Source organism: Schistocerca americana, chromosome 1, assembly GCF_021461395.2.
Source record: "Schistocerca americana isolate TAMUIC-IGC-003095 chromosome 1, iqSchAmer2.1, whole genome shotgun sequence".
NCBI classification, from domain to species: domain Eukaryota; kingdom Metazoa; phylum Arthropoda; class Insecta; order Orthoptera; family Acrididae; genus Schistocerca; species Schistocerca americana.
The window spans coordinates 836,372,204-836,387,050 of record NC_060119.1 but is presented as its reverse complement, the minus strand read 5'-3'; the positions used below and the strand labels follow the sequence as shown (position 1 = coordinate 836,387,050).

Genomic DNA, 14,847 nt, shown 5'->3' with positions numbered 1-14,847 from the left:
TAGTGTGCGAGTTTGTTACCACGAACCTTTGTGGAAAAATTAGAAGGGAACTTTTGTTTGCCTCAATTAGGAGACATTTTTCGTTATTGTTACCTTTCGTTTGTATGTTCAGTCATCAACCTTGTGAACTAACATCAATAAAAGTTGTGTTTGTGAAAATTGCGCCCAAGTGGCCACAAGTTGGTGCCTGCGTGTCTCTTCCTCATGGCTGAAGTTGTCCTTCAGCAGCTGGTCAAAAGTGTGCATGACTTACTACAAGGTTTTCAACAGTTTTGCAAGAACTCTCAGCATATACAGGAACGGTTATTTACGGAACTCTTGCAAAACCGCCCGGTTTCGCCATCCTCGCCTTTTCCCGCTTTGACCGAGGATGCTGAAGACTGGGAAACAGACGAGAAGCGGCTCCAGCAGCATTTTCAAATACACCAGGTTGTCCAAGTGTATGTTCTCTTGACTAAGCTCCAACCTCAACCTCCGTATTCTTTGACTTTCTCCCAGATTTGTGAGGTTCTCACAGCTTACTAACGAAGACTGTGCCAGGTGCTGGCTGCCCGTGTCGATTTTTTACCAGTGTCGCAAGAAGGGTGGCCAATCCTATCACCAGTGGGCAGCAGAACTGCAAGGTCTCAGCTGGAAATGTCACTAACACATGAGTTTCCAAAGAATCCTACGCGGACAAGATGGTCTGCGACCACCTCAACCAGGCCACCCGTGACGTGGCTTTCCGGCGCAACTCCCTCAGACCCGACGATCCTACTCTGGACCGGATCATTGATCTGGCATTCAAGTATTAAGTCTCTACAGCAGCCGACAAGCGTTTGGAATCCTGGGCAGAAGTGGCGGCCCTCCGCGACTGTGACACCTCGGAGCCTGTCGCCATGACTAGCGGAGTTCGAAGACGTTGCCGCCGTCCATTCCAATGACCTGCGCAGGCCATCTTGTTCTGCACAGTGTCAACAGGGCAGCCGCCCTGTCCAGGAATTTGCGCCCTTGGATGGCTCCGCTGGTCCAGCGCAGACCGTCAGAGCACAAAGGCCCTTGTGCCCTCGCAAGTGCCGCCAGCCCCTCCAGCTGGCGTCATGCCCGGGATGCTTTAAGAACCATGCATGGGAAGACTGCCATGACAGGTGGGCGTATTGTGTAATGTGTACCCGTAACGGACATGTCAGCTTAGTCTGCCAATATTGACAGCCCCCTCCTCTTACGGCAAATGACAATCGGGTGGCCTATACCCATGGATGTCAACCAGGTGCAGTCTTCGGGATCTTCCAAGCTGATGATCAACATTCAGGTCAATGGTCAGCCGCTGCAGATGCAGGTGGATAATGGAGCAGTGGTCTCACTGATCAACTATTCCTCTTATGCGGAGACTGGAGCACCCCCCCCCCCCCCCCGCCCCCGCCCGCCCGGCACTCCCACCTTGGCACCTCCTTACTTATAATAAGCAAGCGATTGCCCTCTTGGGTCAGTTCATAGCTTCTGTTTTGTATAAGTCGGTTCACCGGGAAGTTACCTTCCTTGTGGTCAACAATGCAGTCATGGCAGATCTCTTCGGGTTGGATACCTTCCAGGCCTTTGGCTTCGCCCTCGACGACAATGTTCATCCAGTGTCTTCCCACATTCTGTTCCCAGCAGTCGATACCTCGTTCACGGAATTCCAGGACCTCTTCTTGCTGGGTGTCGGCTGTGCTCAAGATTTTCATGCGTCGCTCCAGCTGAAACCGTCTGCCCGCCCGAAGTACTTCCGGGCCCGGCAGGTTCCCCATGCCCTCCAGCAGCCTCAATCAAGAAATGGACCATCTCACCATGGAGGGAGTCGTCGCTCCGGTCCGTTGCAGTTCGTGGGCGACACCCTTGGTTGTCCTCAGGAGACCAGATGGACATCTTAGAGTTTGTGGTGACTTCAAGGCTACGCTTAACCCTCAGCTACAGGTTGAAGACTATCGCCACCCGCGTCCCAAGGACCTGTTCTCCAGCTCGCAGGGAGACAATTTTTTTTCGAAGATCGATCTTGCCGAGGCCTACCTCCAAATACCTTTCGATTAGCCTTCTGCTGACTTGGCCGTCGTCAACACCTCGTTTGAGCTGTTCCAGTTGAACCGCCTCATGTATGGCATCGCTAGTGCACCGGGCATTTTTCAGCGTTACTTGGAACAGCTCTTGAGGGATGTGTCAGGTTGTATCAACTACCTCGATGACATCGTCACCGGCCGTACCACGGATGAACATCTCAGTCATCTGCGACAATTGCTCCTGCACCTGCAGGCCTAAAATGCAACCTTGCTAAATGATTTTTTTTTTTCAACCTGATATCTCCTACCTAGGTCACATCATGTCCCCCAATGGCATATCGTCTACCTCCTTCCACATCGTCACTATAACGGCCCTCCCTCGTCCGCAAGATGTCCACCAATTGTGGTCCTTCCTGGGTAAAACTTCTTACTATGGAAAGTTCATTCTCTCCGCTGCCCACGTTACGACACACCTACATCACTTATGCCAAAAGAACGTGCCTTTTCATTGGTCCCCGGCTTATGAATCAGCTTTCCAAAGTTTAAAGTGGAGGTTCCACTCTGCGTAGTGTGTCATACCATATAACCCCTCTCTTCCTCTCCTCTTGGCTATGGACGCCTCCGACTATAGTGTTGGAGCTGTACTTTCGCACCGTCTACACGATTGATCAGAACACCCGGAGGCGTACATATCTAAATCCCTTACAGAGGCCCAATGCAAATATTCAAAAATTGAGGAGGAGGCCCTAGACATCGTGTTTGCCTGTATCAAATTCCTCCCGTACCTCTATGGTAGGTCTTTTCGCTTAATCACTGACCATAAGCCCCCTCGTGGTCGATTCGTCAGACCACCTGCCTTGCACGGAAAGCGGCACCCTACTCTCCGGCGGCCGGGTTCCACAGACTCCTTGAGGAAGACTTAGCTGCAGATCAGCCTACAGCACCAAGCTATATTGGCACACACTCCCCTGCAGTCACCTGTGCCGCACCAGCTTTTCAAAGAGGGGAGGGGTGTTATACCGGAGCCAAGGTAGCCCCTGAGGGCCGGCAACCCATATAACATCACTGAGGAGGGGGTTGTCTATGCCCAAGGCGTACCCAAAAGCACCATGGTGAACACCAGCTATTTACATACAAGATAATGGAAACAGACATTCCGAGCACTACTTCCTGCAGGGGGAGCTCGAGCCACGGACTACAGGAAGTATCACTACACCGAAACACAACCGGCTGGAGACAGCTATTTAGGGGCTAGAACCAGGCACGAAGTTCAGTTCGGGCCGGATGCCAACCTCGTGTACTACGACCGCAGAAAATTATTTCTTCTTCTCGGAATTGGACTGTTACTAGTGCGCGAGTTTGTTACCACGAATCTTTGTGGAAAAATTAGAAGAGAACTTTTGTTTGCATCAATTAGGAGACTTTTTCGTTATTGTTACCTTTCGTTTGTATGAACAGTCATCAATCTTGTGAACTAACATCAATAAAAGTTGTGTTTGTGAAAATTGCGAATTGTTAGTCAACACCAGCCTAAACTTATTGAAATGATAAAATGCCTGGTCAGTCCCATAACCTTCTCCACAAACGTAGCACTTCACATACTCAGCAATTAAAAAGTAGTTGTAAGACTTTAACTATGGGTAACACGTCATCCCTCAACATCACTCACTAACAGTACTTAAGGAGTCCAATGAATAATTAATATCACTCAAAACAGAAACAAACAGGCCACAATAGGTAGCACCACTGCATACTCCAACATACAATCTATAAATACAATCCATTTCAAATATGCCACACCACCCTGATGCTGCACAACACAGTTACATCTTGGGTCAAAGCAAAAGGATGGTACTCCTAACTTAAGTTGACCCCAAACTGTGTGGAATGTCATAAAATAATCTGGAACAGACATATAAATCAAAGATAACGGTAGATTAATAGAAAATACTCAGGAAACAGCAAACTTCGTAAATGACTATTTCTCTGATATTGTGGAGAAGTTGCAACAAAATTTTCATAAAACAAATGTAGCACACACAATGACTTTTGCAACAAGAACAATGATGATGTTCCCCCAGAACAGAGCTTAAAGCCAGGCACCAGAAATTAAAACATGGCAAGCCAACAGCTGTAGATCAGATCTGAGTCCCTGGTCTGCAAAGTTTGCATACAAGCCCATTAACTAAATAAACGAAGCCTTTAGCTCAAGTACATTTTCAGAGTACCTAAAGCATGCACTAGGATTGGACTGATGGGTTAAGGGGCTCAAACTAAGAGGTCATCAGTCCCTTCAACCTACATGTATCAAGCTGAGAAGTGTACACAGAAGAAAAATCCTGGTGAAACTGACAGTAAATGAGAATCAAGAAAACCAAGAGATAGAATCAAGGAGGTGACTCACCAACACTCTACGCGTGGCCTCCCTAAATGAAGTTAATGCGCAGAGATAGTGGACACTAGAGGCCAGTTTTACTACTGTTTGCATTTCCAAAGATAACTGAATCGATCTTTAAGGATGACTCATGAGTTAAATCAATAATTACAGCATTTTTAACGAAGCACAGATTTCTTTCTGATGTGGGAAAATTACAATATGTCCCAATGCAGAGTTCATGAAAGTGGTACTTTCAACTCTTGACGAAGATGACTAACAGGTATACTCTGACTTGTCCAAGGTTTTTGACAATGTTGACCATGAAATACCAAACAAGCTAGAAGCCCTAGTTCCAGGAGGAACAGTGAACAAGAAGTTTCAATCTTACCTGGGAAACAGGGTGAGTGTTCATACATCTGCTAATGACAAATTTTCAGCAAAACAACTGTCGGACAAGAAAAACAAACATGTACGTTTCTCATGATAGTTCATTGGGTCCAGTGATTTTATTATACTGTGTGTCTCTCCCAAGAGTCGTCAGGTGCATTTTCTCTGGTGTTTCAGCAGATATTTGTAATTTTGTTTTTTGCATTGTGTAGCTGGAGTCAGCCCAAACAATTACTGCTTGCAAGATCTTTCATTCAACACCACGTGTGAACAGAAAGCATCTCTTCCCCATTAATAAAAAAAAAAAAAATAGAGAGAGAGAAAGAAAAGTATTTTTAAATCAGAATTTTACATGCCCATTTAATAGAGCAAGTCCAGATTACTCTACTCTGATATTTGTTTTATCGATATGTATTAACAGTGACAGTAAAACAAGAAGAATAAATAGAAATCCAGCAGCGACTCAGCAGGGCTGCAAGCTTAGCGGGAGCAGTCAGCACAGGGCAGAGCATTGCTGTCATTGCTGGAATAACTGTTATTCTTAGAGTTTTACTGTCTCTGTTAATGCATATTGATAAAAAAAATATCGCACTAAACTAATCTGCAACCACTATTGAATGGGCAGGTAAAATTCCGCTTTAAAAATAATTGCATTTGTAATGGGAAATGAACTGACACTTTCCATCAACAGTGGCCATTGCATGAAAGACATGATGAGTACTGTTTATCTGGACTGACACCAGCTACACAATGCAAAAACAAAATTGGAAATATCTACCAAAACGCCAGAGCAAATGTGACCAACAACTCTTAGGGGAGAGACCCTATATATCAATCATTTCCCAGACAGTGTAATACATGGACGAAAAGTTCCCTTTGCTGGTGACATCAACACCGTAGTTACTAATAAAACGTTAGAATATCTATTAAAGAAAGCAAAGTAAACTCTCTGATGTTTACTATTGGACAGTATGTAGTAAATTAAATGTAACACGTGAAAGAACACCCCCTCATGTACACTGATTTCTTAGCTACAGGCTTCTTTTCTGAGGATCAAGGCACAAATCATGGAGACAATTTTTGAACTGCAGTGAAAGACTACAAGAATAATAGATACCAGTAGTAGTCAAGATCGCATTGCAGTTAATTATTTAAAAAACTGGGTATTCTTACTGCACCAAGTGAGTACATACCAACTGACCTGTTACTAATAAGGGAACCTCCCCATCGCATCCCCCTCAGATTTAGTTATAAGTTGGCACAGTGGATAGGCCTTGAAAAACTGAACACAGATCAACCGAGAAGACAGGAAGAAGTTGTGTGGAACTATGAAAAAAAATAAGCAATATATACAAACTGAGTAGTCCATGCTACAATAGGCAACATCAAAGATAATGTGAGCTCAGGAGCGCAGTGGTTCCGTGGTTAGCGCGAGCAGCTACGGAATGAAAGGTCCTTGGTTCAAGCCTTCCCTCGATGAAAAATTTTACTTTCTTTATTTTGCGCAAAGTTACAATCTGTCCGGTCGTTCATTTACTTTCTTTATTTTCGCAAAGTTATGATCTGTCCGTTCGTTCATTGACGTCTCTGTTCACTGAAATGAGTTTAGTGTCTGATTTGCGACCGCACCGCAAAACCGTGCGATTAGTAGACGAAAGGACATGCCTCTCCAACGGGAACCGAAAACATTTGATCACAAGGTCATATGTCAACCGATTCCTCCACAGGAAAACACGTCTGATATATTCTATACGACACTCGTGACGGCATGTGCGTCACATGACAGGAATATGTTGTCGACCCACCTAACTTGTACACTTAGCGAATGGGTAAAAAGATTCTTCTACCTTGCCCGAGTTTGGTTTTCTTGTGGATGTGATAATCATAAATTAACGTAATTCATTTAAAGTTTTCACTCGAGGTACGAATTGAACCAAGGACCTCACATTCCGCAGTTTCTCACGGTAACCACTGAACCACGGCGCTCTTAAGCTTGTACTGTCCTTGATGTTGCGTATCTTGCGCATGGACTACTCAGTTTGTATATTTTGCTTATTTTTTTCATAGATCCACACAACTTCTTCCTGTTTTCTCGATTGATCTGTGTTCAGTTTTTCAAGGCCTATCCACCGTGCCAACTTATAACTAAATCTGAGGGGGGTGCGACGGGGAGGTTCCCTTGTAAGTATTTCATTAATATTTGTATATGCAACCATGGAACAATAGCAAGTTTGGACTTAAATTTATCATAGAAAAACAAATCTCTAAACAGTATTTTCTATCTGGAATAACATTTTATGTTAAACTGCCACAGGAAGTGAACAAGATTATTAAAACACATCTGTTTAAAAAGGCAGTTAAAACCTGCTTTATAAGCAGCGCATTCCACACATCAAAGATTACTTAAAGGATTCTGAATATTGGATAATAATGAAAAACAATAGCAACACCTTCTCACAAGTGGTATCTTCTCATTCTCCAGAGTTCAACATCTTACCATCATGGGGCAATGTTGACTCAGTTTTTCAGGAGGACCGAGTGGAGGACATGAAGGAAGAGTAGCGAGTTTAACACTGGGAGTTTGTTTTCAGAATGGACTGGAGTCAGTTTTCTATGAGAACTGGAGTTAGTGCAAGGTACAAAGCAGCAAATTTATGGTTCTGGTGTCACCAGCAGGAGTCCTTGATGTGTGCAGCAATGAGTAAAACTGCACATATACCAAAGAACAGTGCACAATTAGGACCCACTGAATAGATCAGTGCAGTTGTTAAGACAAAGACTCCATATTCAGGAGGTGAAGCCTGCTCTGTCCGGCCACCCAAATTTATGTTTTCCGCCTCGTTACCCAAATTGTTAGTCACTGCCTATGGTGTGGAAGGGCCCAGATTCAATTCCCGATACCTCGTCAGAATATTTTTTTTTTCTCCTTCTGAAATAGGAAGGTCTGGTACAGGGTCCACTCAACCTTTGTGAGGCCAAAGGACGAGCTGATTGAATCACGAAGCAGTGGCGTCATCAGAATTCATCTACTGGCAATAATGGCTGGAGGGATTGGCAGCATGCTCTTAACATTTTCCATGATCAGAGATCACTTAGTCCTACTGCCTTGCAGGCAGCAGTCAGCCAGTCCGAGCAGGCCTAGCATCTACCCCATTAGTGGTGTTTATGTTTACTTCAGTCAAATTCAAGGACAGTTCCTTCAACAAGACCACAGCTGATTATCTGTGCTATCCACATTGTCGTCGTCGTCGTCTTCTTCAGTCCTGAGACTGGTTTGATGCAGCTCTCCATGCTACTCTTCCTGTGCAAGCTTCTCCATCTCCCAGTACCTACTGCAACCTACATCCTTCTGAATCTGCTTGGTGTATTCATCTCTTGGTCTCCCTCTACTATTTACCCTCCATGCTGCCCTCCAATACTAAATTGGTGATCCCTTGATGCCTCAGAACATGTCCCACCAACCGATCCCTTCTCCTAGTCAAGTAGTGCCACAAACTCTTATCCCCAATCCTATTCAACACCTCCTCATTAGTCATGTGATCTACCCATCCAATCTTCAGCATTCTTCTGTAGCACCACATTTCGAAAGCTTCTAATCTCTTCTTGTCCGAGCTATTTATCGTCCATGTTTCACTTCCATCCGTGGCTACACTCCGTACAAATACTTTCAGAAACGACTTCCTGACACTCAAATCTATGCTCGAGGTTAACAAATACAGTGAAGAATATTGCTGCTACTGCACTTGTCGATGTACCATGTGTTTTCTGTGGATGTAGACTTAATTTTAGCATTGACATTAACGATAGTTTTACTCATGGTAATGGTTGGCTCACTGTAGCCATTGTACGAGGTGGTACTGGAGTTCCGTCTGTTGGTGGCCTTGAAAGTTTTGTGGACAGAGACATTATAGCCTACCGTACCTATCATATTGGAGAACTTGCTAATAAAGACTTTGGTACATCAGTTTATATGTCCCCTTCTCCATTGTCTTTGTATACACGTAGTAAGAGAAAAATATCTGTAAATGGATCTGTGTTCATATGGGTTAAAGGTAAAGGAGTATGTGAATATGTAAAGTTTGTTGGTGACTGTACATTGTATTTTCACAAATAAAGTGATCTGTAGCGTAGCTGAGAACCGGACAAGGGTACATCTAGGAGCTGTCGGCATAGAGGATGTAACAGCATGTTCCATGTTAAAGTTCTTATCGCTTGACCTTTGACCCCACCATTGCAGACTACAGGGTTACGCAACGTGGTGGCGTGTGTCACGCAGTACCGTATTTCCCATTTCATCTTCATCTACATCCTCTTCCATTTCCATAATATTGTCCTCGAGTGCATCACCCTTGTATAGACCCTCTATATACTCCTTCCTCCTTTCTGCTTTCCCTTCTTTGCTTAGAACTGGGTTTCCATCTGAGCTCTTGACATTCAGACAAGTGGTTCCTTTTCTCCAAAGTTCTAAATAGGCAGTATCTATCTTACTCCTAGTGAGATAAACCTCTACATCATTACATTTGTCCTCTAGCCATCCCTGCTTAGCCATTTAGCACTTCCTGTCAACCTCATTTTTGAGACGTTTGTATTCCTTTTTGCCTGCTTCATTTACTGCATTTTTATATTTTATTTTCTCCTTTCATCAATTAAATTCAGTATTTCTTCTGTCACCCAAGGATTTCTACTAGCCCTCGTCTTTTTACCTACTTAATCCTCTGCTGCCTTCACTACTTCATCCCTCAAAGCTACCCATTCTTCTTCTACTGTGTTTCTTTCCCACATTCCTGTCAATTGTTCCCTTATGCTCTCCCTGAAACTCTGTACAACTTCTGGTTTAGTCAGTTTATCCAGGTCCCATCTCCTTAAAATCCCACCTTTTTGCAGTTTCTTCAGTTTTAATCTACAGTTCATAACCAATAGATTGTGGTCAGAGTCCACATCTGCCCCTGGAAATGTCTTACAATTTAAAACCTGGTTCCTAAATCTGTCTTACCATTATATAATCTATCTGAAATCTGTCAGTATCTCCAGGCTTCTTCCATGTATACAACCTTCTTTTATGATTCTTGAACCAAGTGTTAGCAATGATCAAGTTGTGCTCTGTGCAAAATTCTACCAGGCGGCTTCCTCTTTTATTTCTTACCCCCAATCCATATTCACCTACTACGTTTCCTTGTCTCCCTTTTCCTACTACCGAATTCCAGTCACCCATTACTTTTAAATTTCTGTCTCCCTTCACTATCTGGATAATTTCTTTTATTTCATCATACATTTCTTCAGTTTCTTCATATGCAGAGCTAGTTGGCACATAAACTTGTACTACTGTAGTAGGCGTGGGCTTCGTATCTATCTTGGCCACAGTAATGCGTTCACTATGCTGTTTGTAATAGCTTACCCACATTCCTATTTTTTTTCATTCATTATTAAACCTACTCCTGCATTACCCCTATTTGACTTTGTATTTATAATCCTGTATTCGCCTCACCAGTAGTCTTGTTCCTCCTGCCACCGAACTTCACTAATTCCCACTATATCTAATTTTAACCTATCCATTTCCCTTTTTAAATTTTCTAACCTACCTACCCGATTAAGGGATCTGACATTCCACACTCCGATCCGTAGAATGCCAGTTTTCTTTCTCCTGATAACGATATCCTCTTGAGTAGTCCCTGGCCGGAGATCCGAATGGGGGACTATTTTACCTCCGGAATATTTTACCCAAGAGGACGCCATCATCATTAACCATACATTAAGCATATTTATATATTCAGTGCATCTATATATTTTAGCTATTTATTTTCACTAGCTATATAAATGATCTGGCAGACAGGATAAGCAGCGGTCTACCATGTATGCTGATGATGCTGTGGTGCATGGGAAGGTATTGTTGAGTGACTGTAGGACACAAGATGACTTACGCTAAATTTCTTTGGTGTGATAAATTGCAGCTATATCTAAATGTAGAAAAATTTAAGTCAATGCAAACGAGTAAGAGAAACAAACCTGTAATGTACAGCATTAGAAGTGTGCAGTTTGACACAACCACATCATTTAAATATATGTGCACAACATTTCAAAGCAATGTGGAATGGAATGAGCATGGAAGGGTTATGGTAGGGAAGGCGAATAATTGATTGATATCCATTTATTGGGAGAATTTTTTTGAAAGTGTGGCTCATCTGAAAGGAGGCTGCTTATAGGACACTAGTGCAACCCATTGAGTATTGTTCGAGTGTTTGGGATTCGCACTATGTCTGACTGAAGGAAGACATCAAAGCAATGCAGAGGCTGGCTGCTAGTTTTGTTACCGTCAGGTCTGGACAACACAGAAGTATTATGGTGATGCTTTGTGAACTCTAATAGGAATCACCAGAGGGAAAGTGAAATTCTTTTCGAGGAACATTGCTGAGAAAGTTTAGAGAACTGGCATTTAAGGCTGACTGTAATGATTCTACTGCTGCCAATGTACAGTTTCACAAAAGGACCGTGAAGATAAGATTAGAGAGATTGGGGCTCATTCAGATGCACATAGACAGTCATATTTCCATTGCCCTATTTGCAAGTGGAACAGGAAAGAAAAACTGCACCACAAGATGATTAGGAATGGAAATGACTAGGAGTGGTACAAGGCACCCTCTGCCACGCACAAAACTGTTGATTTGTGGAGTATGTATGTAGATGCAAATGTGAAATCCTTTATCACAGCAAGATGATCCCTGGCTGGATGGAAGTAGGCAGTGGCCTATTTACAAGAAACACCCATAACAACAGCCTGAAGTGATTTAAGGCAATCATGGAAAACTTAAATTTGGGCGATTATACAAGGAGTTGAACACCAATTCTGAAGGCCAAATTTCTCTAACACAGTACGACTTTGTCCAGTACCTAATTTTGCAGAGACAGTTGTTCCACAAATCCACTAAACAATATGAGGATACATTGCACATTAATATTTTCAGAAATTTGTTGTAGCTAAAATATTTTCCAATATCATAAACATTCCTTCTGTGCTGGAGAAATGCCCTATACCTGTCTCAATATTTCAAATACCAAGAATGTACTGGATGTGGTAATTTTATTAACATAAATAAAGCCACCGTTTATTTCACTGCAAAGTTAGAAACTGTTTTACAAAGCTGTGATAGTAGACTTCAGCCATCTTCTGTGCTTCACACGTAACAGTTACACAATGTGTTGCATTTTCTCTCATAGGTAGATATGAACAATGCAGGACAAACACTTCTCTGAATCACATCACTGCCAACAACATTTGTTACTCGACAGAATTCTCCTCTCCCTATAAGAAATAGAAAAAATACTCTTATAGCAAAATGTTTTCAGATTTTCTTACATGCCTCTTTCCATCTAAAGCTATGCAGACACACTTCCTATGCCCTCTCAAACAAGCAACAGCCACCTCCTCCTGGCACCCTCCCGCTCCCCCGCCAGTTTACAGAAACCCGCACTAAGTAACCTCTATGCTCCTTTCGAAGCACTCATTAACACCAATTATTTTCACAGGTCCACTTTAATGTCAGCTGATCATTGAAGTGTTGCTGAGTAATGGAAGCTTTATATTATTAGTGTTAACTTTATTTTTTATAAAGGTTGTAGTGCCTAACTTGTCTGTTGGTCAAGGGTGGGTTGGAAGGTAAAAGTTTACACATTCCCAAGATATTCGAACACAAAATGCAGCATTTGTCATCCACAATTTCATGTATTGCCATGTATCAACATTGTCCAAATTACTCGTTTCACCTTTTAATGTCCTTTACTTTTAAAGTCTTCCCCAAGCAGTTAAACATGCTACCTATAAAGTAATCACTACAGATATAAAATCTGCCAAGAAATCAATACAAACAAAAAATATCTCGCATCTCACAAAATGTATCAACATACGTATGAGCCATTGGCAAATGATATGGCACGTTATATTTTAGATGCTGCTGATGGCTAGCAATATTAGCAAATATATGTAAAAAAATGTTATCTGTACATTACAAACCTTTCATTATACCCTCAGTAAAACACTGCAGGCAAAACACTGCGTAAAACCGTTTCTGAACGAAGATCCCACAATGTTTGACAGTTAACGGCAACGGTCACAACTGTCACTCGAGAACTTATTGCATAATGCCACTCAGGTAAATGTATTTTGGATGCATGTCAGTATTCTTAGTCTTTTCAATAATATTCACAAAGTAAAAATCATAAAGCGAAATAAACGGTTCCAAAACAGTGGTAAACAGTCTGCGAGCAAAATGCTCACATAGCGGTATCAGAAGTCCTTGAGACCTAAAATTATAATCAAGATGCATTTAACATCAGTTAAGAAATCCGAAAAGTTTTCGAACACCCGGAAAATTGTGATTTTCCTCCGACGTTTAAAAAATGTCTCAATCCGCCCCAGCATGCCAACTATATAAATATTAAAATTGTGAAAAGACTTTCAGTGCGAATAGTTTCTAGTTGTACTTACCATTCCCACTAATGCAATACTCTATCATTTATCCGGTGTGGGTCAAGATAAAGCTGGTCAACAGCAACACAAAACACACTAAACAAGCAAGCTTTTGTATAGGATTTGATTTGAATTTCCAGCCCTATGATAACGATTCCAACAGCCAATCACATTGTTTTTCTATAAAATCTTTGAATGTGCCTCAAGTGTACATGGCTGCCAATACTTAATTTTACCTGCATAACTAATAATGTTTAGTACGTGAACAGCTGATCTAATTTTATTGTGGCTAAATTTTTCGAAGGCCATAAAGGTATTTTTTAAGCAACTGAGCAGTAACTAGTGAAAGTCCGTTCTTGTAGAACGCGGTTGTTCTATGGTCTGTGATTGTTGGTACCAAACGCAGGAAGTCGGGCCGTTGTACTGAACAGCTGAACATTTTGCAATTTGCAGTGTTGAAACCACATGAGAAAGTTTGTTTATGAGTATCACTGTGCAAGTCAGTGAGTAGGGTTATTGGGATTGATATTTCTGACATTATTGTGTGTAGGTGGCCATGGACCAGCCAAAGGAACAAGTTAAAATCCCGATGGTATACACATGTGGGGGTAAGATTTCTTTCATGAAACTTGAGTGATGTTCGGCTTTTGAACATTCCATTGAAACTGTTACTTTTGTAATTGCAGAATGTCATCATGAAAATGAAATAAGAGCGCGCGACCCAATCCGATGTCGAGAATGTGGCTACAGAATTATGTACAAGAAGAGAACAAAAAGATGTATCCTTTTGGACCTACATTTTTCCCATACTATGTATTGTCTCAGTCGTCCCAAACAAAATGAATTTGATTTTAGAAGCTTGAATTTTTTGCTGTGTTTCTTGTGTATTAGTTGGTATGAGAAATATTGTTTTCTGCATGTTCCGTTTTTGATGTGTTATGAACGTATAAAACAGTCAATCAGTGTTATTTCATGCTGAACTACGGGAAATGTCGCGTCGGATCAACAAGAAATGGAATGTTGCCGGGCAGTATAGAAGGCTTCAGTTTTTTTTAAGAAAGTTTTATTTATTGGCCCTGAGAATCTAGAGCTGTACAGTGTGCAAAAGATGTTGGACCATTCATTAATTACAATACACATTCGTTGATTTTTTTTTTTTTCCCCCCTTGACGTCGTTTCAACAAAAGATAAAATTATACAATATTTTCTTACTCTACACATTTTATAAAGTCTTAGGCTAATCGGTGAGGCAGTTTTGTTTTTCTGGGTATTCCCTGACGGTATAGAAGCAGTGTTCGACCAAGTAATCCTTCACAGTTGATTTGAACTTGTTTAAGGCCATTATTATTTTCGTGGATTGGTGTAGTGCATTGTACAATTTGATGCCGGGGTTGGAGCATGGCTTTCTGTAATAGTGCTGTGTTTATCTGTTGCTCATGTAAAACATTTGTTTGTCTTGTGTGGTAGCTATGTACAAATCCTGATGAATGTTTTGATTTTAAAAGCTTGAATTTTTTGCTGTGTTTCTTGTGTATTAGTTGGTATGAGAAATATTGTTTTCTGCATGTTCCGTTTTTGATGTTATTTCTGTGGGACATTTATGGGTGACC

The 14,847-nt window shown here is 41.8% G+C and overlaps 1 protein-coding gene across 2 annotated transcripts in view; it reads right to left on the bottom strand.

Moving 5' to 3' along the window:
• The window catches only part of LOC124613189, a 75,978-nt gene extending 62,594 nt beyond the window's left edge, over positions 1 to 13,384 (bottom strand). For both annotated transcript variants that reach the window (XM_047141842.1, XM_047141850.1), the window contains exon 1: positions 13,256 to 13,384. In XM_047141842.1, coding sequence (XP_046997798.1) covers positions 13,256 to 13,258 — 3 coding nt within the window. In that variant the 5' untranslated portion in view covers positions 13,259 to 13,384. The remainder of the gene's footprint in view (positions 1 to 13,255) is intronic.
• Positions 13,385 to 14,847: the final 1,463 nt, after the last annotated feature.